Raw genomic sequence first — 27,456 nt, forward strand, 5'->3', positions numbered from 1 at the left:
CTCTCTATGACCAGTCCAACGCATGCGGGGATATTTGGACCTCCATTTTGCAGGACCATAATCATTGCAATGCGCAGCAGAAGCAGCAGCAGCCTGTTAGAGACACGGAGCGGTGGCCTGACACGGGCATCCTACTGGTGAACAACTACCAACCTCTGGAGGTGTTTAGTCCTCCGACCGGTATCCATGTAGCCAGGAGGAGCGAAATGGACGAAGTCAACGAGCTGGCTATCCTGATGATGGAGTTGGAGTTGGGAGAGCAGATGGGAGAGCCTTTAGATCACGGGAGATGTAAAATACAGTGCTATTTTTTTCATATGACAATCTGACTTCCAACGCGCTGTTTCGTATTGTAGACCTAGTAGGTCTATGTGACAGACAGACAGTTTGGGGCGTCTGATGCTGTTGTCTAACAATGTTAGACCTCTATGGAAAATTAGTGCCAACACTTTTATAAATTGATTGATTCTCTTTCCCTCCCATTATAGATTACTTCCTAAACAACCTTCATACATCTGTCATCCAACAACTGAGAAGAGAAGGATTCAAATCAGGGAAAAAACTATAATGATTGTATCAGAATTACCTTGACTAACAACTATTTATGTTCATAAATAAATCATATATTAAAGTCACAAACCACATTCTTCATCAAACAGCCAATCTGTCATCCCTTTTATTGAGTTCATCTGCAAAGATTCAGATCACATAATCTGCCATCCTGTTTCTCTCTTCAGACTGATGTATCAGCATTCACATGTGAAAAGTGTTCATTTCATCACAAAACTGGTCAGCATCTACAGAACAGACAGAAAGGGTTTCATTTTACAATACTGCAGCTATATGGTAACATAACCGTCCATCCTCAACCATGAGTGTTGTCAGTCCATCAGCAAAAGAGATGCTGGAAACAGAAAAGCAACAGAGTCCTGGTTTGGAGTTACAGTAAGAGAGAGTATTCCTCTCCTATTTACACTCAGACACACTGGATGGGCTGGAAAACCAGACCAGGAAAATGTGTTCATAAGAAGAGCCTGAGATCAAAGTCAATATTGTCAATGAGGAGACCAAGGCGCAGCGTTGTAAGAACAAACACTGAACAAAACTAACCGTGAAGCTAATATGGCTAGTGCAGACAGGCAACTAAACATAGACTAAGACCCCATAAACTACCTAAATATGGTCCCCAATCAGAGACAACAATAAACAGCTGCCTCTGATTGAGGACCAATCTAGGCAACCACAGACATATAAACACCTAGACTTACAAAACCCCTAGACTTACAAAACGCCCTAGACAATACAAAAACTAAACAAACCACCCTCGTCACACCCTGACCTAACCAAAATAATAAAGAAAACAAAGATAACTAAGGTCTGGACGTGACAAATATTCAGACCAAAAATTAAATATGACATTATAATGTGAAATTGAATGAAACAACGTATGTTGATGCTAATATGATGTACAATATTCCATATGTTTCTATATGATAACAATAGCGTAATATATATGCCATATACTTTTTTTTTAACAGTTTCACTAATTAATTTGAATTAACTTAATCATTATGACACACCCCTCACTACTGTCATTGGTTGCACTAATTGCACTGTGTGTCTACATAACCTGGTTCAAGTATTCATGACATTATCCTGAGAAAGGCACAGTGATGCCGAAACCTTGGTAAGTACCCATTAAATTGTTGGGAGATTATACATGGACTTTGCAACTTTATTTATTTTGATAGTTAATAGTTTATTGGCCATTATTCTGGGTGTGTGTCAGCTCATGTTTTTTTTATATACAGTTAGGTCCAATATTATTGCCACGCTCGATAAAGATGAGAAAAATATACTGTATAAAATAAATACTACAAATACTGAACCTCTCATCTCCCCCTGTGTAGATACTTGCTCCCAGTGAGTGTACTCTGTGGTCTCCCTGTCCACCTTCTTGCAGATGTATATCAGTAAGGATGAATGCACAGAGACTGGATCCTCCATCGTCCACAGGAAGTGCTTCTAAACACCATTCCCTCCACCAACGCATCCCATTCTAACCAACAGATGACCCCCCCCCCCATCCTCCTGAACACACTGTCTGGGGTGAAGTTTCCCCTAGGTACAGATTTAGGATCAGCTTCCCCTTCCCCAATCATGAGTGCAAAACTGACCAAAGATCAGTGTCTAGGGTCAACATCACCCTACTCCTTAACACATCGACCCATTTCCTTCCACTCTTGTGACCTTTGACACCCACCATTTTACAGCCCCTCTCTTTGGCCACAAATACTAGTATAAGATGAGTCAACAACATTATTTGCACATGAGTTAATAGAAAATTAACTTTTAAAAGTGAGATTTTCACTGGGCAGTTATTTAAAAAGGTACAACAAGATTTGCAACGCTTTCTTTATTGATGAACAGACTGGGATTCTCAGTGTTACACAGAAATCATTCATCATTTGACTTTATTTCTATTACTGTACTAAAGTTTTTGTAAATCACATTTGACACAATGAGATATAATACCTTATGAGCCCTTGAAACAGTCAGAAAAAAGATACATCTGCTGCTAAAATGTTATAGTAAAATTGAAACCATAATTCAATTGTGAATAGATTGGAAAGAACATTAAAGTCAACCTTAATGTTCCTTAATGATCTATGACAGTGACTTTATTACATGAAGCTAACATTTAGTGTCATTTAATTATTTATATTTTTTGACGGGAAAGATAAGATATTTTTTAACAGAAAATAGACAGAGAAATTACCATGCACAAGCTAACATCTTCCACATTTTTAGTCTGACACTTCCTCTCCACCTCAGGTTTTTACTTGCCATACCAGAGGAAGAGGGGCACACCGTTGTTGCCAGTATTCAGACTTTTCGCGATGGAAACCAAGCCGGCCTCCTCATAAGGACCGTCTGCCTTGTGGTTGGATGTAACGGTCAAGGCCTTGATAGGGAGAGATCCATCTTTATTGAGCCAGACAAACACTGGCCGACCGGATGTTCCCTCGTTGAGGTTAACATTCACCACGGAGAAACCACGCTGCTGTAGGCTGAAATCCTGCTCATGGTTGATGGAGACATCCATCTTGATGACCCCGCAGCCCTTATCGGTGGATTGACGGTACCAGAGGAAGATCCAGTTTCCTCCAGCACCTCTATTGAGATCTTCATCCATCCGGATGTAGCCCTTGTTGAAAAGGTTGATGTGTTCTTGGTATGAGATGGTGGCAGCAACGTCACAGATGTAGGTCTCACTCTCTCTCTTCACCCAGAGGTTGATGTGATCTCCTGAGTTACCGCGGTTCAGATCACATGGTAGCCTTTCCCAGCCGTATTTGAATTGAGCGGCCTCTGCATTCACATTAGTGGTGAGTAGCAGATCTACAATGGGAATGTCATACTTAGGGCTTGCACCACTAAAGTACCACAGATGGATGACATTTCCCTCTGCTCCAGAGTTTAGGTTTTCTGGGAGCTCAGTGTACCCTGCACTCCTCAGGCCATCTTTCATTCCATCAGTGAATGAGAACTGGACTCTGGTGATGGGTTCTTCATTGCTCCAGAGTTGATGTTTTCTGGGAGCTCAGTGTACCCTGCACTCCTCAGGCCATCTTTCATTCCATCAGTGAATGAGAACTGGACTCTGGTGATGGGTTCTTCATTGCCCTTTTTGTACCACATGTCAACTCTGGTGGTGGATGAATTGCCTTGGTTGAGGTTTACATCCATCATGTGAAAGCCTTGGCCACGAAGCTGTTCTTCCTTTTTAGAGTCAATGGAGATTGCAATTTCTGTGATGTATTTAGAAGCCATTTTATGTAGTTGGAGACAAGCGTCTGTAAAGTAAGAATCAATAGTGAAATTGGTCAACACCTCATATGATGCAAGAAACAACACTAAATACACCAAAGACCAGAACATTTGATAAGGATAAAATATGAAATAATTGACAGCTAGCTTTTTAAAGCATTTTCTCCAGCTGTTCTAAAGGGGAAACATTAAAATGATGACTTCAAGGATGCATGAAAAACGCCCTGAACAGATACTAAAACAGAAACATGGGCTCGGCTGAGTCAAATGAATAATTATACAAATATATTAATTTATAAGTTTACTGAAAAAGAACCACTACAACACATAATGACATAGACCAGGTGTGGTAACAACGCCCCCTAGAGGACAGCATTCACCACATATTTGTTTTGCTCCTCAGCTTTACATCAATTATGATCTAAATTGAAGACTATGATTCTTTGATCATCTGAATCAGGTGTTATGGTGCTAGTGGAGCAAGTGTGCAACCAATGCATCCCACCACCACCCTGCCCTTTAAAGTAACACACCGACATACTCATATTCACATCAGGACCCTTAATTGGAAGTCATTTCTTTACCAGTGATGTTGTGTTCTTCTGTTCTGGAGTGTCAGACGTTGTTGGAGCGAACCATTAAGGAGAGAGCTGAGCATTAAATAGGTCTAGTTGCCAGGCTGAAATAGCAAGGACATGCACATTAAGAGAAGGTGACACCCAGGCCTTCTCTTTCCATGGATTGGCTCGATCCTGTTATGTTTGTCATAGGGTCCTTCCATGGAGGGGCTCGGCCCTGTTATGTTTGTGATAGGGTCCTTCCATGGAAGGGCTCAGTTTTTCTACTTTGTATTAAAGTCTAAATTGAATTCACAAGGTCTCTTGCCTCCTCTCTAGTGGGTTAAAATGGCAGAACTTGGCACAGAGTAACAGAACTCCAACCGTTACTGTCATTTTGAGCTATGGCTAGGTTAAGCAAAGCTACTATTTAATTGAGTTTTTCATGGTCAGCATAATTCCATTTATTCTCAACAACACAACTGTGTTATATTTCTCTAGTAGAAAGTGTACAAATCAGAGAGCTGAGTATCTCTTTTATACAGTTTGTTTACACCAGTTAAGGTGTAAAATTATTATAATTTTTTTTTTACCCCTTTTTCTCCCCAATTTCGTGGTATCCAATTGTTACTACTATCTTGTCTCATCGCTACAACTCCCTTACGGGCTCGGGAGAGACGAAGGTTGAATGTCATGCGTCCTCCGATACACAACCCAACCAGCCGCACTGCTTCTTAACACAGCGCGCATCCAACCCGGAAGCCAGCCGCACCCGGCAACCTTGGCTAGCGCGCACTCTGCCCGGCCCGCCACAGGAGTCACTGGTGCGCGATGAGACAAGGACATCCCTACCGACCAAGCCCTCCCTAACCCGGACGACGCTAGGCCAATTGTGCGTCGCCCCACGGACCTCCCGGTCGCGGCCGGTTACGACAGAGCCTGGGCGTGAACCCAGGGACTCTGATGGCACAGTACAGCGCCATCCGGGAGGCCTAGGTGTAAGATTATTAACCTATTAACAACAATTCTACAGAATACATATTACTAGGAACTGTATCTTTCCTCCTCCACAGACCACACCCCTCCTCTAGTAATGTCTCAACCTGTCCATCCAGTACCCAGTTCATGTCTCCTTCTGACCCTGACCTGAACGTTGGAATCCATAGAGGTGGAACTGCCACCTCAGTTTGCGATTTACAACAAAGACGTTAATTCAAACAACAAAGACAAAATCATCGGACATCATTAAACATTATTACCCACACAATAGAACAGCAGATGTTTTTATTTCGATATACATCTTGATTTAGAGAGTAGATCATATTTAATATTGCAGAGAGATCAATGTAATTATCTGCACCATTTCCAATCCCCCATACTTTATTATTTTCCCCTAAGGTGAATTAGGGTGGGTGAATTAATGTATTGATTAAATATTTCCTTTTAGCATTAGGCTTAGCCTACTGGTTTAGCCTACTGGTTTAGCCTACTGGTTTAGCCTACTGCACAATTTAAAATGCAACAAAAGGTTTAGAACATGAAGAACTTGAGGTAATGGTTCCAGAACCACCAGGTGCATTCATCTTTCAAATCCAAACAAACCTGAATTCATGACCTACTGAAAAGTGAAAACAAGATGAATGCCAACAAATCCAGATTCTTCCCCTCTCTCTATGACCAGTCCAACGCATGCGGGGATATTTGGACCTCCATTTTGCAGGACCATAATCATTGCAATGCGCAGCAGAAGCAGCAGCAGCCTGTTAGAGACACGGAGCGGTGGCCTGACACGGGCATCCTACTGGTGAACAACTACCAACCTCTGGAGGTGTTTAGTCCTCCGACCGGTATCCATGTGGCCAGGAGGAGCGAAATGGACGAAGTCAACGAGCTGGCTATCCTGATGATGGAGTTGGAGTTGGGAGAGCAGATGGGAGAGCCTTTAGATCACGGGAGATGTAAAATACAGTGCTATTTTTTTCATATGACAATCTGACTTCCAACGCGCTGTTTCGTGTTGTAGACCTAGTAGGTCTATGTGACAGACAGACAGTTTGGGGCGTCTGATGCTGTTGTCTAACAATGTTAGACCTCTATGGAAAATTAGTGCCAACACTTTTATAAATTGATTGATTCTCTTTCCCTCCCATTATAGATTACTTCCTAAACAACCTTCATACATCTGTCATCCAACAACTGAGAAGAGAAGGATTCAAATCAGGGAAAAAACTATAATGATTGTATCAGAATTACCTTGACTAACAACTATTTATGTTCATAAATAAATCATATATTAAAGTCACAAACCACATTCTTCATCAAACATCCCCTTTATTGAGTTAATCTGCAAAGATTCAAATCACATAATCTGCCATCCTGTTTCTCTCTTCAGACTGATGTATCAGCATTCACATGTGAAAAGTGTTCATTTCATCACAAAACTGGTCAGCATCTACATAACAGACAGAAAGGGTTTCATTTTACAATACTGCAGCTACATGGTAACATAACCGTCCATCCTCAACCATGAGTGTTGTCAGTCCATCAGCAAAAGAGATGCTGGAAACAGAAAAGCAACAGAGTTCTGGTTTGGAGTTACAGTAAGAGAGAGTATTCCTCTCCTATTTACACTCAGACACACAGGACGGGCTGGAAAACCCAATCTCCCAGGGTGCATCTGAAAACAGAAACTCTACTGTACAGGGGGTCAGTAAAAAAGGAAATCAGGGTGAAAGACTATGACCTACATCTGAAATAATGCAATAATGTGTCGTCATGATAAACACAGAAGGAGAAAATATGTTACATTTTTGGGACAATTCTTCATTTTAACAGTTTATTTTTGTGTTGCAATACCACCTATGATGTGTGAGGTGATATGCTCTTCCACCCATCCTTTGGTATACTGTGACCAAAACGATTACACTCTTCCCCCTCTCACTTGTTCCTCTTATCAAAGATAATCAAACCAGGCTCATCTCAGCCTTGGTTTCCATGTGTAGACTCATGCATGCCATGTCCACCCATTAGAATACCAAGAGCAACTGTATGAATACTGTACTGAAAAGGAGCTTCAGACAAGGTGTGTTCCCTCACTGGGAACGAGAGAATAAAAGAATAAAAGACTCCATGGAGAGGACCAAACTTAGGACTGGGAGCTGCCCTAACCTTTTCACCTTCCTGTCCAGCAACAGTTAACATAACAGACATATACCTATAGGATAAAGTGCATTTGAGCTGGTTCTCGTTAAAAATAAAGAGTTACAGTACAATCATCAAGGAGGAGATCAAAGTCATTGGGATCGACATTCACAATATGATGTAAAGAATGCACTGCTGACAGAGCACCTTGGTCTTTAAAGGTCAAACTAACATCTATGTAGTTAACAGTGTCCCAGTCCACCACTGTCCATATGGACTGTATAGTATCATTATCCCTACTAGAGGACCTTGGTCTTCAAAGGTCAAACTAATATCTATGTAGTTAACAGTGTCCCAGTCCACCACTGTCCATATGGACTGTATAGTATCATTATCCCTACTAGAGGACCTTGTGCCAATCAATCCTGGGGATTTTGTGCATTAAACCAGAGATGCACATCTCCAGTCCTAAAATGTCAAAGAGTCAGTCTGCTTTTTGTCTTATCTGATCATTACTAGAAGAAAAAACATTACAGAATGTAGAAATGTATTGTGTAGAACACAGATATGACACTCTGTTATATAGAATCATTACAGTGCAATACATACTTTCTCTAACATTTGCTGAGTGGATTCTGTGGCCAATTTATGATTTCTTTATGATTTCTAAAGATTTGTAAAGAAAAGAGAAATCTAACTGAGCACTGTGTCAGCATTTAAAGTGTCCCCTCTCCTTTCTGTTAAGAAACACATTACATTTACAGTTGTGTTAAACCCAGTCCAACCCAGTGCCCAAGAAAAGGGCTACAGTACTGGATTTCTGATCATGTTCACGTTGTGAAAGGCAGTTTGGAGGCATCGCCAAGAAACAAGTGAAATTGTTGTTGGCATCCTTCAGATTCAAGTGTTTGTCGACACAATAATCACAGTTTATGAGGCACATGTGTTCTGACAGGTGTGTCTTCCAAACATGGTGTCAGATCTCAACTCACCATTCATATCCATTCATATACAATACCAGCACCTCCTTTTCATAGGAGAAAATCAACACCCTTCTTTAAATCTACTGACTTCAATTGTGCCTAATTTGTGGTCCAATGTAATTTGTGGTCATGTTGTTTTCAAACTACTTGAAATTATACTTAGAAGACATGGCTGAGCACAGACAAAGGGAATCTGACTCAGACCTCAATTATCATTGAAGAACATAACAAGGTAAATCCCCTCTCAGTCAGTGGATGGAATACCCAGGGCCATTGGAGATGACAACAAAACAGAAGTCTCTCTTTTAGTTGAAATGAACTTGTTCTATAAAAAGAGCTAAGATACATGGCATCCCTTTACATGCTTATATATACACATTATACAACGGGTGGGTCTAATCCTGAATGCTGATTGGTTAAAACCGCATTCCAGCCAGTGTCTATTCCACAAGTTACCACCGGCTAAATCTATGATGTTAAAATGTCTATTTACTCTGTTCCATATGACTGCGCAATCCACTGTCTCATCATCCCAGCCAAGCAATTTATAAACTTAATCTCCACTATAAAAAGCATCTAGACATGATCTCCCATTTCCTTTAGACTAACATTTAGTTTTCAACAGCAGAGTGTTGTATTAACCTTGCTCTCTGTCTCTCTGACATTTGCAACATTGTTTCAATATTCAAATTCAACCTCCAGCTGTCCCATAGTAATGAACATGTCGGGAGTCGGGACAGGACAGACAGGCAGCGTTTCTCAACAAGTCAAAATTATGAATCAGCTGGTATCGTTTTTATGGATATATACAAAGAAATGTAAATTGAAAAAAGGTCAAATGAAACGAAGTGCAGCTAGTTTGCAGTCTTTCCAGCTTCAGTTTGAAGTGATTGTGTTAGCTGTGTTGTTGGTTAGCCTCTCTGAACAACAGTGTCCTGACAAATGAGCACATTTTGTATGCCAGGACAAATCGAGCCTCAATAGCTCATTGTTATGGATTAATCCTAATAAATATCTCTAGAAAACAGCTAAAACAAATGCAACTACTTTGCTGTTATTCTAGCTGTAAGTTAGTCTTAGTTGGCTAACAGGAAAGAAAAGGATAAGAACGTTGCCAGCCGGCATGGAAACAGAACATTTAGAACAAATGACTGGGTCACATCCATAAATACAGAACAAAAAGACTGAACGACTCTGTGCTTCTCTACTGTAGCAACCGAACTGATAGAACGAACGACAAGCCGGCTAGATTTGTGTCAGGACTATATCTTGTAGAAGGATGTAATAGTATGACTAAATTAATTTTAAAAAATAATAATAATGAAAATATGTCAATCATTATTTGAATATGTTGGTAACACTTCTTATAAAAGTGATGCTCTCGAAACCGGTGTTTGGAGAATATAGTGCCACTGTCTGCCTGCCCTCGAAACCAGTGTTTGGAGAATATAGTGCCACGGTCTGCCTGCCCTCGAAACCGGTGTTTGGAGGATTTAGTGCCACGGTCTGCCTGCCCTCGACTTCGTCTCAGGCCTAACAACAACCGTGCCAATATATCCTCCTAAAACCCTTGGCTCGTTATCACTTCATTCTGATGTTCTGAAGTGGTTGGACCTTTGTGCATGAACATGTGACGACTCTCTCTGCCTCATCAATTGTTCTATTGATGTCATGACATACTCCTCTGTGGGTTGCTAAGGTTACTGTCCTGGTTAGAGAAACACTCATCTTTCATTATTACAGGTCTTTAGATGTGGGGATGACATATGTACAATGTAAAGGAACAGGTAATGTAACTATAGAGACATCGTTAAGAAGAGATGACTGACAGTTTGAGATAGAACACTTTCACTCTTCAGTAACTCCAAAATAACAGCATGATGATGAAACACATCAGAGAAACGTGGGATTTTCCCACTTTGAGAGAGGTGGGGGAGAGCGAGAAATAGAAAGAAAGAGGCTTTTATCAGTCTTAATATACAAATGTCAAAAAAGTTGAGTTTGAGAGTTTGTTTTGTCTCTAGTGTTACAGCATGTTCAGAAAAGAGAATGCTGCAATTCCACCTCCCGGCCACTAGAGGGAGGGATTACACCTGGAACTCAAACATGTCTGTCTGCTTCTTGGCCAGCTTTGCCACCTCCTGGCGGATGGCCTGGACCAGGGCGGATGTGGAGAGACTGCTGAGGGGGACTCTGTCTCTGGGCTCCCCCGCATCGGGCAGGCTCTGCTGGGACGCGGCGGTGGTCGGGGTGGGGGGTGGCCCCATGGCATGGCCGTAGTGTAGGGGGAGTCTGGGGGAGCTGCCTTGAGGGTAGCGGGGATGAGGGAAGGCCTCCACGTACCCTGGGAGAGCCACCTGGAAGAGAGGGTAGGCCAGGCGTCACCAAAACTACCACACAGGGTTTGATACCCACCAACACGACAGGAAATACAGCTGGTGCTTTGTTTTTGTTTTTCAAATTCAAAATGTATTATCCTTATTGGATCAGTTTGCTGGGTGAACATTGTCTCTCTTCCACATGTATTACACATATTCAAATGGCTGAAAACAAGGGAAAATATACACAAGCACACTTGGACGAAACTCACACGATAAAATAAATTAAGAAGTAAAAATTAAAACGGCGATTAAAATATCTGTGACTTTTAAAAATGGACTTTCGATTCAAACCAAGCATTTGAACTCCACTTATGGTTTAGTTTAGAATGTGGACATGAGATGTGTCTGACTTTACACACAAAACTAATCATTGAAATACCCCAAAGAAAAAAGAAAAGAGGTGTTCATTTAGGAAATGTGCTCAACTACCCCGGTATTTTGCTGTGTCCACTCAACGCCAGCCATACATTCAGTTCAGCAAATGGTTTCTAAATGACACTGGTTCTGCAAAAAGACACTGCGTGAAGGCATCTGGTTGAAACAGGCAGACAAACAGGGATACAAAGAACATTCCATACAGAGGAGAGACCAGTGAGGAGAGGGGAGGTCACATGGTCAATAACAGATCTCACAGAGGAGGAAAGGCCAGTGAGGAGAGGGGAGGTCACATGGTCAATAACAGATCTGACAGAGGGGGAAAGGCCAGTGAGGAGAGGGGAGGTCACATGGTCAATAACAGATCTGACAGAGGGGGAAAGGCCAGTGAGGAGAGGGGAGGTCACATGGTCAATAACAGATCTGACAGAGGGGGAAAGGCCAGTGAGGAGAGGGGAGGTCACATGGTCAATAACAGATCTGACAGAGGAGGAAAGGCCAGTGAGGAGAGGGGAGGTCACATGATCAATAACAGATCTGACAGAGGGGGAAAGGCCAGTGAGGAGAGGGGAGGTCACATGGTCAATAACAGATCTGACAGAGGGGGAAAGGCCAGTGAGGAGAGGGGAGGTCACATGGTCAATAACAGATCTGACAGAGGGGGAAAGGCCAGTGAGGAGAGGGGAGGTCACATGGTCAATAACAGATCTGACAGAGGGGGAAAGGCCAGTGAGGAGAGGGGAGGTCACATGGTCAATAACAGATCTGACAGAGGAGGAAAGGCCAGTGAGGAGAGGGGAGGTCACATGGTCAATAACAGATCTGACAGAGGAGGAAAGGCCAGTGAGGAGAGGGGAGGTCACATGATCAATAACAGATCTGACAGAGGGGGAAAGGCCAGTGAGGAGAGGGGAGGTCACATGATCAATAACAGATCTGACAGAGGGGGAAAGGCCAGTGAGGAGAGGGGAGGTCACATGATCAATAACAGATCTGACAGAGGAGGAAAGGCCAGTGAGGAGAGGGGAGGTCACATGGTCAATAACAGATCTGACAGAGGGGGAAAGGCCAGTGAGGAGAGGGGAGGTCACATGATCAATAACAGATCTGACAGAGGGGGAAAGGCCAGTGAGGAGAGGGGAGGTCACATGGTCAATAACAGATCTGACAGAGGGGGAAAGGCCAGTGAGGAGAGGGGAGGTCACATGGTCAATAACAGATCTGACAGAGGGGGAAAGGCCAGTTAGGAGAGGGGAGGTCACATGGTCAATAACAGATCTGACAGAGGGGGAAAGGCCAGTGAGGAGAGGGGAGGTCACATGGTCAATAACAGATCTGACAGAGGAGGAAAGGCCAGTGAGGAGAGGGGAGGTCACATGATCAATAACAGATAGACAGAGGGGGAAAGGCCAGTGAGGAGAGGGGAGGTCACATGATCAATAACAGATAGACAGAGGGGGAAAGGCCAGTGAGGAGAGGGGAGGTCACATGATCAATAACAGATAGACAGGGGGGGAAAGGCCAGTGAGGAGAGGGGAGGTCACATGATCAATAACAGATCTGACAGAGGGGGAAAGGCCAGTGAGGAGAGGGGAGGTCACATGGTCAATAACAGATCTGACAGAGGGGGAAAGGCCAGTGAGGAGAGGGGAGGTCACATGGTCAATAACAGATCTGACAGAGGGGGAAAGGCCAGTTAGGAGAGGGGAGGTCACATGGTCAATAACAGATCTGACAGAGGGGGAAAGGCCAGTGAGGAGAGGGGAGGTCACATGGTCAATAACAGATCTGACAGAGGAGGAAAGGCCAGTGAGGAGAGGGGAGGTCACATGATCAATAACAGATAGACAGAGGGGGAAAGGCCAGTGAGGAGAGGGGAGGTCACATGATCAATAACAGATAGACAGAGGGGGAAAGGCCAGTGAGGAGAGGGGAGGTCACATGATCAATAACAGATAGACAGAGGGGGAAAGGCCAGTGAGGAGAGGGGAGGTCACATGATCAATAACAGATCTGACAGAGGGGGAAAGGCCAGTGAGGAGAGGGGAGGTCACATGATCAATAACAGATAGACAGAGGGGGAAAGGCCAGTGAGGAGAGGGGAGGTCACATGATCAATAACAGATAGACAGAGGGGGAAAGGCCAGTGAGGAGAGGGGAGGTCACATGATCAATAACAGATCTGACAGAGGAGGAAAGGCCAGTGAGGAGAGGGGAGGTCACATGATCAATAACAGATCTGACAGAGGAGGAAAGGCCAGTGAGGAGAGGGGAGGTCACATGGTCAATAACAGATCTGACAGAGGGGGAAAGGCCAGTGAGGAGAGGGGAGGTCACATGGTCAATAACAGATCTGACAGAGGGGGAAAGGCCAGTGAGGAGAGGGGAGATCACATGGTCAATAACAGATCTGACAGAGGGGGAAAGGCCAGTGAGGAGAGGGGAGGTCACATGGTCAATAACAGATCTGACAGAGGAGGAAAGGCCAGTGAGGAGAGGGGAGGTCACATGATCAATAACAGATCTGACAGAGGGGGAAAGGCCAGTGAGGAGAGGGGAGGTCACATGGTCAATAACAGATCTGACAGAGGAGGAAAGGCCAGTGAGGAGAGGGGAGGTCACATGATCAATAACAGATAGACAGAGGAGGAAAGGCCAGTGAGGAGAGGGGAGGTCACATGGTCAATAACAGATCTGACAGAGGAGGAAAGGCCAGTGAGGAGAGGGGAGGTCACATGATCAATAACAGATCTGACAGAGGAGGAAAGGCCAGTGAGGAGAGGGGAGGTCACATGGTCAATAACAGATCTGACAGAGGAGGAAAGGCCAGTGAGGAGAGGGGAGGTCACATGGTCAATAACAGATCTGACAGAGGGGGAAAGGCCAGTGAGGAGAGGGGAGGTCACATGGTCAATAACAGATCTGACAGAGGAGGAAAGGCCAGTGAGGAGAGGGGAGGTCACATTATCAATAACAGATCTGACAGAGGAGGAAAGGCCAGTGAGGAGAGGGGAGGTCACATGGTCAATAACAGATAGACAGAGGAGGAAAGGCCAGTGAGGAGAGGGGAGGTCACATGATCAATAACAGATCTGACAGAGGAGGAAATGGAACCTGTTTCATGTTTAACAGACAGAGAGAGACAGAGAGTATTGTACAATAGAAAATTAGGAACCACATTTTGCTTAGTGGTAGATGAGGAATGAGCTCACTGTCAATCCCTGATAAGGCTCTCTGCAGAGGCTGTCATGAAAATGTCTTCATATTCACTGATGAGTCACATTTTGGTGTCTTACAAACATCCAGGAAAACACATTGAGCTCTGTAACTTTCCATTAGTTTACATAACAACTCTAAGACCTGGGGCAGGATTGGGCTTTCCCTTGTGTGTGGTGTGGTTGTGGCTCGAGGTAGAACATACCATTAAGCACAGATTTAGGATCAGAATATTTCACCCCCATCCTAACTTTACCATAAGGTAACGTATCTGTCCCAGGATCAGTGGTGTTAGCAATTTTTGTTACTCTTCAATAACACAAACCCCAAAGCAAATCAAGGGGAGGAAAATAGGTTTATTCAAAGAGGCCAAATCATAGATGTTATGGTCATTCTCCCCTGTCCTCAGTGATTCTCTCCAGTGGTTCTCTCCCCAGAACAAAGGGACAGCATGTAGTTTTATAACCCAGCCCTAGCCTGTGCTTGACCAATTAGAATTCCTTGCAATAAAACTAGCCAATGGCCAAATAACAAGTATCTTATTTCAGAAGACATATTCCTCCCATGTCTCTGAACCATTGAGCAATAATTCCCTATTACAGAAAAAACACTATTCCCTTCATCATTATTACTCTATTGACTTCTCGTCCTTTTGACCTCTCGTCCTCTGTCTCTGCGTTGTGTATTTATCTTTGACCTATTCTTACAGTGGGTAGCTACTTCTACCTACGAGGTGAGTGTGGAGAGTAGGGGGGGTTCTTACAGAGTCAGCCCACTGGGGGGGCACGTCCTCAGGCTCGGGGGGGTAGGACATCCAGGATGGGCTGTGGTAGGAGGACGGGGGCGTGGAGGCAAAGTACTCAGAGTAACCCGACCGCGAGGCTGGGATGGCGTACACCGCTGTGATGGGGTTTCCTGTGGGGGGGTTAGGAGGTCGTTATACAGGGGAAATACTACAATGACAACTGCCATTACTAGAAGAAGAATCAAGTTGTTCTACAATTGTGACAAACAACAAAGTTAACCTAGACCTAGACCTAAACCTAAATCCTAACCCTAATTCTAACTCCTAACCCAAACCCAAACTCCTAACCCAAACACCTAACCCAAACCCTAACTCCTAACCTAGACCCTCACAAGGATAATAAAATAAATTTAAAAAACAGACAAACAGGTTCTGACCTGAGTAGGTGGACATCGGCTGTTCTGCTGTGACTGAGGGGAGTGCTGCTCTGGAGAGGGGGACTGAGGGGAGTGCTGCTCTGGAGAGGGGGACTGAGGGGAGTGCTGCTCTGGAGAGGGGGACTGAGGGGAGTGCTGCTCTGGAGAGGGGGACTGAGGGGAGTGCTGCTCTGGAGAGGGGGACTGAGGGGAGTGCTGCTCTAGAGAGAGAGACATAGGGGGCGCTGCTGTCATTATGCTGGGTCTGCATATCCGTCATGTTGGTCCCAGACTCTGAGATCCTGGCCGTGGACCCCAGGTCAGGCGACGAGCTGAGTCAGAGAGAGAGATAATGCTCACATCGCAAAATCACATTCACATGCAACACATATTCTTCACCTCAAGAGGACAGTGGTGCTCCATATAAGACCCACAGTAACACTGGATTCTCATTGCTATTCATGTCATCTTCCTCTGCACTGATTCTGCTTTCAAATGTGCAGTATACACGACTGAGATCAGTCTGGCCACACTGCATTTCCCTGGTGAATATTACCATGTGAATGTTGGGGAGTTCAATGATTCATTTTTGGTTGAGAGTGAGGTGTTGCAGCTTTGATTCATTCGAGGAAAGAATAGTGTTATGGGGGCTGTGTGTGTGTGTGGGTGTGTGTGTGTGTGTGTGTGTGTGTGTGTGTCCTGGCCGTACCGTCTTAGAGAGGTCCCTGGAGGGGGGCCGGTGCGAGGGGGAATAGGGGGTGGAGGAGAGGTCATAACCATGTCAGGAAGCTGGGTGAACCTAAAGGCCTGGAAGAAGACAAGTCAACACACACATGAATAATATACTGTGGGTTGATGTTTTCTGATAGGAGAAAGTGTCTACTTGTTAAGGTTTAGTCAACTAGAACCAGTACAGTAGTACATTTTGACCTAACATAACCATTCCCAGAGGTTGTATCCTTCCACCCACTCACAGGTTTGGGGAGGCTGCACTGATACATGTCTGCTCCGTACGCCGGCACCCACTGCAGCCCTCCTCCCCGGCCACGGCTCATGGTTCCCGGGGCACTGGTCACCACGTCAGAGTAGGGCAGGGGTGGAGGTCCGGGGCTGTAGTGGCCGTGGTGGTAACCGTGGTGGGGGTGGGGATGATGGGAGTGGTGGTGGCGTCCGGCTGTGGAGGAGTGTCCCCCTGAGGCCAGGCTGAAGGCCTCCTCCAAGAGCAGGTGCATCTGCTGGCGTACCTCGTCGATGGACGGCTGGGAGCTCAACGTGGAGGTCTCTGAGTGACCTTTGACCCCTCTGGGGCAGACATAACCCCCCCGCGGGCCAATCAGACGATCCACGTTGGTCTCCTCAATCAGCTCCGGTTCAGTCTGAAACACAGAGAAAAAGAGGGGAATTGGTTACGCACACACACACACACACACACACACTGCCCAGGAGGTTGGTGGCACCTTAATCAGGGAGGACAGGCTTGTGGTAATGACTGGAGCAGAATCAGTGGAATGGTATCAAACACATGAAACACATGGCTCCATTGGCGCCGTTCCAGCCATCATTATGAGCCGTCCTCCCTCAGCAACCTCATACACTGTTCACACTTCATTTCCAATTAGTACTAGTAGAGCTAATACAGTTCAGACCTATCAGAGTAGAGTCATTGTCTCCCAGACCTATCAGAGTAGAGTGTCATTGCCTCCCAGACCTTTCAGAGTAGTGTCATTGTCTCCCAGACCTATCAGAGTAGAGTGTCAGTGTCTCCCAGACCTATCAGAGTAGAGTGTCATTGCCTCCCAGACCTATCAGAGTAGAGTGTCATTGCCTCCCAGACCTATCAGAGTAGAGTGTCATTGTCTCCCAGACCTATCAGAGTAGAGTGTCATATTCTCCCAGACCTATCACAGTAGAGTGTCATTGTCTCCCAGACCTATCAGAGTAGAGTGTCATTGTCTCCCAGACCTATCAGAGTAGAGTGTCATTGTCTCCCAGACCTATCAGAGTAGAGTGTCATTGTCTCCCAGATCTATCAGAGTAGAGTGTCATTGTCTCCCAGATCTATCAGAGTAGAGTGTCATTTTAGTGCTCTCTTAGGCTCAAACAAAAACTCTTCATTCACTTTATTAGCACCCTGCAAACTTGTGATGCTGCCCCGGTTTAGGGAGCCATGTCCTTTACACAGAAACACACCACAACTCCAAAGACACTCGTGCCAAGTACTTTCTCTTTACAGCACTGAAGGACTATCCCACAATGCATTGCAACCCCCCCCCCCATTTCATGATTTACGAGCACAGTGCTACAACGGTAAATGAACAGTCCCCTGATAGCTGGGTGGAATGCCACTGACTCAACCAGAGATGGTCAGATGAGAAATGTTCAAGTGGCTTTAACGATTCAGGAAGCTATACTAGTTGTTGTTGACAAGATGCTGACTAAGTTAGCCAGAGCTGCTTGATGGTACACTGTAGTCCTGTAATATCTCACATGAATAGGTGTTCAGTATTCCTCCAGTGGAACTGCTGTCTCTCTGGTTGGTCTCTGCAGGGTAGAGTGCTACCGGGACAGTTTTGTATGGAGTGTGAGTTGTGTTTCTGTTTATCTCTCCATCTCCTCCTTCCCTCTCCTTGTCCCGCCCCCCGTAGATTCATTGTGGCGATAAACAATCCGTCAAATCACTGTAGAAGTAATTAAGCACTGCGGTAAACTACTGGAGGTCTGTATGTTAGCCTACTGTTATATCTCTCTCTCACTCTCACTCTCACTCTCTCACTCTCTCTCACTCTCTCTCCTTCCCTTTTCTCACCCACGCTCTGTGCTCGCTCTGCTCTCTCTATATGCACCTCTCCCTCCTTGCTTTCTCCCTCCAGCCTCTCTCTTCCTCCATCCCACTCTCTCTCATGGTGATAAATGAGTTGGATCTGAGGGTGCCCTACTTCCTGTGCGAGTGGATGGGAGCAGCCACAGGAGACCTGGCGCAGCCGCCTCATAAATCAGTTCCCTCGCAACACGGACAGGCAGAGACGTGGATCCGCAGTGATATGGCCCGCAGAGCAAGCGTTCCCACTGTTCCGCAGTGATATGGCCCGCAGAGCAAGCGTTCCCACTGTTCCGCAGTGATATGGCCCGCAGAGCAAGCGTTCCCACTGTTCCGCAGTGATATGGCCCGCAGAGCAAGCGTTCCCACTGTTCCGCAGTGATATGGCCCGCAGAGCAAGCGTTCCCACTGTTCCGCAGTGATATGGCCCGCAGAGCAAGCGTTCCCACTGTTCCGCAGTGATATGGCCCGCAGAGCAAGCGTTCCCACTGTTCCGCAGTGATATGGCCCGCAGAGCAAGCATTCCCACTGTTCCGCAGTGATATGGCCCGCAGAGCAAGCGTTCCCACTGTAATCAATAGAGCCAGTCCTTCTGCAAGGAGCTGACCGAACACGCTAGCACCGGATTCTTTGCAGGTTGCAGGTTTGACACGGTTGTTACGGTTACTGCAGGGAGGCTATGATTCACTCCCACGGGAGGTAGAGAAGGGAGCAGAACAGTGGAGGGAGGAGGTGGAGGAGGACAGGGAGGAGAACAGTGGAGGGAGGAGGTGGAGGAAGACAAGGAGCAGAACAGTGGAGGGAGGAGGTGGAGGATGACAGGGAGCAGAACAGTGGAGGGAGGAGGTGGAGGAAGACAGGGAGCAGAACAGTGGAGGGAGGACATAGAGGAAGACAGGGAGCAGAACAGTGGAGGGAGGAGGTGGAGGAAGACAGGGAGCAGAACAGTGGAGGGAGGAGGTGGAGGAAGACAGGCGGCAGAACAGTGGAGGGAGGAGGTGGAGGAAGACAGGCGGCAGAACAGTGGAGGGAGGAGGTGGAGGAAGAAAGGGAGCAGAACAGTGGAGGGAGGACATAGAGGAAGACAGGGAGCAGAAGAGTGGAGGGAGGAGGAGGAAGACAGGGAACAGAACAGTGGAGGGAGGAGGTGGAGGAAGACAGTGAGCAGAACAGTGGAGGGAGGAGGTGGAGGAAGACAGGGAGCAGAACAGTGGAGGCAGGAGGTGGAGGAAGACAGGGAGCAGAACAGTGGAGGGAGGAGGTGGAGGAAGACAGGGAGCAGAACAGTGGAGGGAGGAGGTGGAGGAAGACAGGGAGCAGAACAGTGGAGGGAGGAGGTGGAGGAAGACAGGGAGCAGAACAGTGGAGGGAGGAGGTGGAGGAAGACAGGGAGCAGAACAGTGGAGGGAGGAGGTGGAGGAAGACAGGGAGCAGAACAGTGGAGGGAGGAGGTGGAGGAAGACAGGGAGCAGAACAGTGGAGGGTGGACTAGAGGAAGAGAAGTATGAAGACAGGTTGCTTGGGAGGAAATGATGCTTCTCTATGTAGAGGATATTGACAATAGACTCAAAGAGTTGTTACTGTCTGTGGTAAATGTGATACATATTCTATTAGATGTAATATGTGGTTATTGTTAAAACCAATGTCTGAGATGATTAGATAAAGTAAAGGAGAGAAAGACACTATGCTGTTCTGTTTGTAAAGTAGGAGCTTACTGTAAAACTACCTCGTTCTCTTTGTTTGTAAATGAAAGGTTAAAGGTTATAAGATATTAACAGTGTCTTAGAGATAATTGTGGTGTTTGTTAAGTAGTGATCTGAAACATGACTTCAGGGAGCTGCTCTTTAGCCTCTTGATATTCTAACTGCATCTGTCCAGCATCATCTACGCAGCAACAGTATCACACCACAGGAGAGGAGATGAGAGGAGAGGAGGGGCGAGGAGGCGGGACGAGGCGAGGCAAGGAAGAGGAGAGGAAGAGGAGAGGAAGAGGAGAGGAGAGGAGAGGAGGGGCGAGGCGAGGCAGATGAGAGGAAGAGGAGAGGAAAGGAGAGGAGGGAAGAGGAGAGGAGAGGCGAGGCAGAGGAGAGGAAGAGGAGAGGAGAGGCAGAGGAGAGGAGAGGAGAGGAGAGGAGAGGAGAGGCGAGGCGAGGCGAGGAGAGGAGAGGAGAGGAGAGGAGAGGAGAGGAGAGGAGAGGAGAGGAGAGGAGAGGAGAGGAGAGGAGAGGAGAGGAGAGGAGAGGAGAGGAGGGAAGAGGAGAGGCGAGGAGAGGAGAGGAGAGGAGAGGAGAGGAGAGGAGAGGAAGAGGAGAGGAGGGAAGAGGAGAGGCGAGGCGAGGAGAGCAACATGTCTGAAAGGTATCATAAACCACAACTATAAAGAACACCTTATGAATCTACCACTATCATCCATTAAGCAACTCCTTCACTGCAGTCTGATGTGCTTAACTTCAACCACACCTGTATGTGGACAGTCCAGTTCCTGTCTGAGACTTTGACCCCTGGAGAGCTCTATTAGGGGTGCATTCAGGATTGCAATATGCTGTGATGTTGAATGGAACTCACCTCTACACCTTAAGACAACTGCTTTGACTGCAACAGTACCCTGCCAGAGGTACTACAAAACAGACAGTTCACTACCCAGTGATGTGTCTGTTGTGAAACATGCACTAGTCTGAATCCTTCCAAGTCAACACTTTTTACAGCAAGCAGTGAATGTGTTTGTGTTTATTTTGGCCTCAGCACCATACAAAACATTTGGAGCGTGCAGGTACATTGTTTGTTTGTTTGCAACAGGAAGCTGTTGTCTCCAGTCACCTGGGGATGTTAGCTATTTTTGGATAGTAAATCACCTGTAAAATGAGTGGTTTTAACGACTGTGGACATGTAAGCTACAGATACAGTGTCAGGAAAAAGCATTTGCCCCCTTTTACATTTTCTCTATTTTTGCGTATTTTTGATACTGAATGTTGTCAGATCTTCAGCAAAAAACTAATGTTAGATAAAGGGAACCTGAGTTTACAAATAACAAAATAAACATACTTGCATGCAGGACTGCTTTAACTCAGCAACATTTGTGGGTTTACAAGCATGAACTGCTCGTTTCAACATTGTTTCAAAGCCCACCCATCTGCCACTCCAAACCCCACGCATCTGCCACTCCAAACCCCACGCATCTGCCATTCCAACCCCGCCAATCTGCCACTCCAAACCCCACCCATCTGCCATTACAACCACGCCCATCTGCCACTCCAAACCCCACCCATCTGCCATTCCAACCCCACCCATCTGCCACTCCAAACCCCACCCATCTGCCATTACAACCACGCCCATCTGCCACTCCAAACCCAACCCATCTGCCATTACAACCACGCCCATCTGCCACTCCAAACCCCACCCATCTGCCATTCCAACCCCGCCCATCTGCCACTCCAAACCCCACCCATCTGCCATTCCAACCCCGCCCATCTGCCACTCCAAACCCCACCCATCTGCCATTACAACCACGCCCATCTGCCACTCCAAACCCCACCCATCTGCCATTCCAACCCCACCCATCTGCCATTCCAAACCCCACCCATCTGCCATTACAACCACGCCCATCTGCCACTCCAAACCCCACCCATCTGCCATTCCAACCCCGCCCATCTGCCACTCCAAACCCCACCCATCTGCCATTCCAACCCCGCCCATCTGCCACTACAAACCCCACCCATCTGCTATTCCAACCCCGCCCATCTGCCACTCCAAACCCCACCCATCTGCCATTACAACCACGCCCATCTGCCACTCCAAACCCCACCCATCTGCCATTCCAACCCCGCCCATCTGCCACTCCAAACCCCACCCATCTGCCATTACAACCACGCCCATCTGCCACTCCAAACCCCACCCATCTGCCATTCCAACCCCGCCCATCTGCCACTCCAAACCCCGCACATCTGCCACTCCAAACCCCGCACATCTGCCATTCCAAACCCCGCACATCTGCCACTCCAAACCCCGCACATCTGCCACTCCAAACCCCGCACATCTGCCACTCCAAACCCCGCACATCTGCCACTCCAAACCCCGCACATCTGCCACTCCAAACCCCGCACATCTGCCATTCCAAACCCCGCACATCTGCCACTCCAAACCCTGCACATCTGCCACTCCAAACCCCGCACATCTGCCATTCCAAACCCCGCACATCTGCCACTCCAAACCCCGCACATCTGCCATTCCAAACCCCTCCCATCTGCCACTCCAAACCCCGCGCATCTGCCACTCCAAACCTCGCCCATCTGCCACTCCTTACCCCACCGATCTGCCATTCCAAACCCCTCCCATCTGCCATTCCAAACCCCTCCCATCTGCCATTCCAAACCCCACCCATCTGCCACTCCAAACCCTGCCCATCTGCCATTCCAAACCTCACCCATCTGCCATTCCAACCCCACCCATCTGCCATTCCAAACCCGCCCATCTGCCACTCCAAACCCTACCCATCTGCCATTCCAACCCCGCCCATATGCCACTAAAAACCCCACCCTTCTGCAATTCCTTACCCCACCGATCTGCCATTCCAAACCCCTCCCATCTGCCATTCCAAACCCCAACCATCTGCCACTCCAAACCCATCATGCTAGAGCAAATGCTCAAAGTAACTGAAAGATTTGAAATAGTGTTTGAACCCGTCTGCTTCTGAGACCCAGAACACCAGTTCAGATAGGGCCAGTGGGAAAGGACCAGGGTCAGGACCAGGGTCAGGACCAGGGTAAGGACCAGGGTAAGGACCAGGGTCAGGACCAGGGTCAGGACAAGGGTCAGGACCAGGGTAAGGACCAGGGTCAGGACCAGGACCAGGGTCAGGGGAGTGGGACTCACGTCATAGCCGCTATTCCTGATGCCTCTCCTGGGTCTCTCCCTCATAACCAGCAGGTCCATCTCTGTTCCTCCGGTACTCGGGCTGTTCAGGCTCTGCCTGCTCCGATAGGTCCGCTGCCTCACCTGAGAATGTCTGCCAATCACAGGGTGTTACAGAGCTCAAATCAATCAGCCAATAAGAAGAGGAATGTGTTAATCAAATGAGTGCAACAAACCGCCTTAGACAATACAGTTAACTAGGAGAAACTCCTGGTTTCATTATCATTGTCGTGGTCATCGTTTTCTTCGTCATCAACCTCATCATGATCAGCAGCAACTTTGTCATCATGAATCAACATTCTATTATATTCTATAGGCCTTTCCAGCCACACTACCGTTCAACAGTCTGGGGTCACTTAGAAATGTCCTTGTTTTTGAAAGAAAAGCACATTTTCTGGTCCATTAAAATAACATCAAATTGATCAGAAATACAGTGTAGACATTGTTAATGTTGTAAATGACTATTACGGCTGATTTTTAATCAAATATCTACATAATGTCTACATAGGCCCATTATCAGCAACCATCACTCCTGTGTTCCAATGGCACGTTGTGTTAGCTAATCCAAGTTTATCATTTTAAAAGGCTAATTGATGATTAGAAAACCCTTTTGCAATTATGTTAGAACAGCTGAAAACTGTTGTTCTGATTAAAGAAGCAATAAAACTGTCCTTCTTTAGACTAGTTGAGTATCTAGTTGAGTATCTGGAGCGTCAGCATTTGTGGGTTCGATTACAGGCTCAAAATGGCCAGAAACAAATAACTCTCTTCTGAAACTCGTCAGTCTATTCTTGTTCTGAAAAATGAAGGCTATTCCATGCGAGAAATTGCCAAGAAACTGAAGGTCTCATACAACGCTGTGTACTACTCCCTTCACAGAACAGCGCAAACTGGCTCTAACCAGAATAGAAAGAGGAGTGGGAGGCCCCGGTGCACAACTGAGCAAGAGGACAAGTTCATTAGAGTGTCTAGTTTGAGAAACAGACGCCTCACACGTCCTCAACTGGCAGCATCATTAAATAGTACCCGCAAAACACCAGTCTCAACGTCAACAGTGAAGAGGTGACTCTGGGATGCTGGCCTTCTAGGCAGAGTTGCAAAGGAAAAAAACATTTCTCAGACTGGCCAATAAAAATAAAAGATTAAGATGGGCAAAAGAACACAGACACTGGACAGAGGAATATTGGAAAAAAGTGTTATGGACAGACGAATCTAAGTTTGAGTGTTCAGATCACAAAGAAGAACATTCGAGAGACGTAGAAAAAATGAAAAGATGCTGGAGGCAATGTGATGGTCTGGGGGGCTTTGGTGCTGGTAAAGTGGGAGATCTGTTCAGGGTAAAAGGGATCTTGAAGAAGGAATGGTATCATTCCATTTTGCAGCTCCATGCCATACCCTGTGGACGGCGCTTCATTGGAGCCAATTTCCTTCTACAACAGGACAATGACCTAAAGCACAGGTCCAAACTATGCAAGAACTATTTAGCGAAGAAGCCCTTGTCAACATCTTGACTATATTTCCTATTCATTTTGCAACTCATTTCATGTACTGTATGTTTTCATTGAAAACAAGGACATTTCTAAGTGACCCCAAACTTTTGAACGGTAGTGTATGTCTGAACATAATATCTCCTCTGCCAGATTGATTTGACATAATTGTGTGTTTTTCAATTACTTATCCCTGCCAGCCAATGCTGAAACACCTAAAACGGCATCATACTGAGGACGTCTTAGAGAGGAGGTAATATGTATGATAATATTGATACATATTTTTCATTCTGTTGAACAAGATGCAGTGATGCAGATCAGTGAACATGCTCTGGGTGTGCTATCTCATCACTCATCACAGTCCTATCAGCAGGCTGAGCATGACTGGAGAGTCTGTCAAACATGTCTCTATGGGAAACTTCACCAGAACCAAAGATGATAGAGACAGGAGAGAGCAGACAGAAGAGAGCAGACAGAAGAGAGGAGACAGAAGAGAGGAGACAGGAGGAGGACACAGGAGACAGAAGAGAGGAGACAGAAGAGAGGAGACAGAAGAGAGGAGACAGGAGAGAGGAGACAGGAGGAGGACACAGGAGACAGGAGAGAGGAGACAGGACACAGGAGAGAGGAGACAGGACACAGGAGAGAGGAGACAGGAGAGAGAAGACAGGAGGAGGACACAGGAGACAGGAGAGAGGAGACAGGAGAGAGGAGACAGGAGAGAGGACACAGGGGGAGGAGAGAGGAGACAGGAGAGAAGAAACAGGACACAGGAGAGAGTAGACAGGAGAGAGGAGACAGGAGACGGGACACAGGAGACAGGACACAGGAGAGAGGAGACAGGACACAGGAGAGAGGAGACAGGACGAGGAGGGCAACAAGCAGTGAATATGAAGTTTGGTTCTCCAGAGAAACAGAGCAATGAAAATCACAAAACCATCACCTAAACAGCCAACATCTGCCTTTCCTTTCTCCTCCTGTACAGTGTGTGTGTGTGTTTGTGTGTGTGTGCGTGTGCGTGTGCATGTCTGTGTGCGTGTCTGTGTGCGTGTCTGTGCGTTATGTACGCATATGTGTTTTTCCCTCATCGGCATCCATAACAAACCACAACTATTCTCTCTCTGTCTACATCAGTAGCAAATGATGGCACGACAGAGCAGGGCAGAGCCGTCCCAATGGAGAGCCCCTTATGGGCTCCCCTGCTCTGAGACAAGTACACCAAATCCTCTTATCTCCAGACTGAAGGAGCAGAAAACCAGAGGACCAGGGGCCAGAGCCCAGCACCATCCCAGAGACAGGAGGGGATTAGTCTGATTAAAGAGGCCTGATGAGACCCTCCTCTGGATCACAGAAAGATGATAATGAAACAATTAGACAGACAGACTGCCGTGCTGAGGGAGCATTTATAGAGAGGGAGGGTTAGATGAGGGCATGGAACTGCATACAGACAACTGGTCAATGAGGCTGCGTGACAGACACAGAGAGAGTGCCAATCAATGTCCTTGAAAAGCTTTGGAGGAGGGACTATTAAACTACCCACCTACAACTCAACATATATCCCCATCCCCTCCTCTTTTCCCTCACACCCTCCCCCATCTCACCTCCTGCTGGACTTGACGTAGGTGGATGCTCGGTCTTCATCAGGCTCCAGTGGTGGGCCATGCTCTCCAGGTGCCCTCTCATGTCCGTGTCTCTGCCTCTGTGCCAGCGCCCTGCTACCACTCCCGCTGCCATCCGCTGAGGGGAAGTCATAGTACCCTTTCCTCTTAGCCTTCAGCCTCAGCTTGTTCCTGTAGTGCTCTATGTCGGACTTCTGCTTCAGAGCTAGGTTCACCTGGAGAAAGAAGGAAGGAAGGGAGGGAGGGAGGGAGGCAGGGAGGCAGGCAGGCAGGCAGGCAGGCAGGCAGGCAGGCAGGCAGGCAGGCAGGCAGGTAGGCAGGCAGGCAGGGAGGCAGGGAGGCAGGGAGGCAGGGAGGGAGGAGAAAAAGCACAGACATGTAAAAAGTGTGTGTGTGTGTGTGTATGTGTGTGTGTGTGTGTGTGTTGTGTGTGTGTGTCTCACCTCTCCATTTCCATTGAGGATGGCTGAGTCTTGGCTGCGGTCAGAGGAGGCGGGGTGTGAATAGGTGGGCGGAGCAGTCATGGGCTTTATGGAAATAAGCTGCAGGGAACCAAACGAGGTGTCGTAGGGATCTGAACAAGGAACAAGGAGTTAACACACACTCACCACAAAGAACAAGGAGTTACTACACACTCACCACAAAGAACAAGGAGTTAATACACACTCACCACAAAGAACAAGGAGTTAATACACACTCACCACAAGGAACAAGGAGTTAATACACACTCACCACAAGGAACAAGGAGTTAATACACACTCACCACAAGGAACAAGGAGTTAATACACACTCACCACAAGGAACAAGGAGTTAATACACACTCACCACAAGGAACAAGGAGTTAATACACACTCACCACAAGGAGTTAATACACACTCACCACAAGGAACAAGGAGTTAATACACACTCACCACAAGGAACAAGGAGTTAATACACACTCACCACAAGGAACAAGGAGTTAATACACACTCACCACAAA

At 46.7% G+C, this 27,456-nt stretch overlaps 2 protein-coding genes and 1 long non-coding RNA gene across 3 annotated transcripts in view; 1 reads left to right on the plus strand and 2 right to left on the minus strand.

Annotated features, from left to right (window-relative positions):
* Positions 1-2,401: 2,401 nt before the first annotated feature.
* LOC118944461 lies at positions 2,402-3,761 on the minus strand. The gene is made up of 2 exons (XM_036963942.1): positions 3,658-3,761; positions 2,402-3,550 (listed from the first exon to the last, which is right to left on the minus strand). The coding sequence occupies exons 1-2, from the start codon at positions 3,751-3,753 to the stop codon at positions 2,840-2,842; spliced, it is 807 nt and encodes a 268-aa protein (XP_036819837.1). The 5' UTR covers positions 3,754-3,761; the 3' UTR covers positions 2,402-2,839.
* Positions 3,762-6,219: 2,458 nt separating this feature from the next.
* LOC118944462 lies at positions 6,220-6,711 on the plus strand. The gene is made up of 2 exons (XR_005039801.1): positions 6,220-6,346; positions 6,544-6,711. It is a non-coding gene; the product is annotated as an uncharacterized LOC118944462 (long non-coding RNA).
* Positions 6,712-9,152: 2,441 nt separating this feature from the next.
* LOC110511667 (UPF0606 protein KIAA1549L-like) overlaps positions 9,153-27,456 on the minus strand; it is a 146,722-nt gene continuing 128,418 nt past the window's right edge. The window contains exons 15-22 of the mRNA XM_036963808.1: positions 26,921-27,051; positions 26,460-26,692; positions 23,333-23,465; positions 16,620-17,021; positions 16,355-16,452; positions 15,667-15,977; positions 15,248-15,399; positions 9,153-10,869 (exon numbers count right to left, since the gene is read on the minus strand). Coding sequence (XP_036819703.1) covers positions 10,600-10,869; positions 15,248-15,399; positions 15,667-15,977; positions 16,355-16,452; positions 16,620-17,021; positions 23,333-23,465; positions 26,460-26,692; positions 26,921-27,051 — 1,730 coding nt within the window. The 3' untranslated portion in view covers positions 9,153-10,599. The remainder of the gene's footprint in view (positions 10,870-15,247; positions 15,400-15,666; positions 15,978-16,354; positions 16,453-16,619; positions 17,022-23,332; positions 23,466-26,459; positions 26,693-26,920; positions 27,052-27,456) is intronic.

This window comes from Oncorhynchus mykiss, chromosome 26 (genome assembly GCF_013265735.2).
Source record: "Oncorhynchus mykiss isolate Arlee chromosome 26, USDA_OmykA_1.1, whole genome shotgun sequence".
NCBI lineage: Eukaryota > Metazoa > Chordata > Actinopteri > Salmoniformes > Salmonidae > Oncorhynchus > Oncorhynchus mykiss.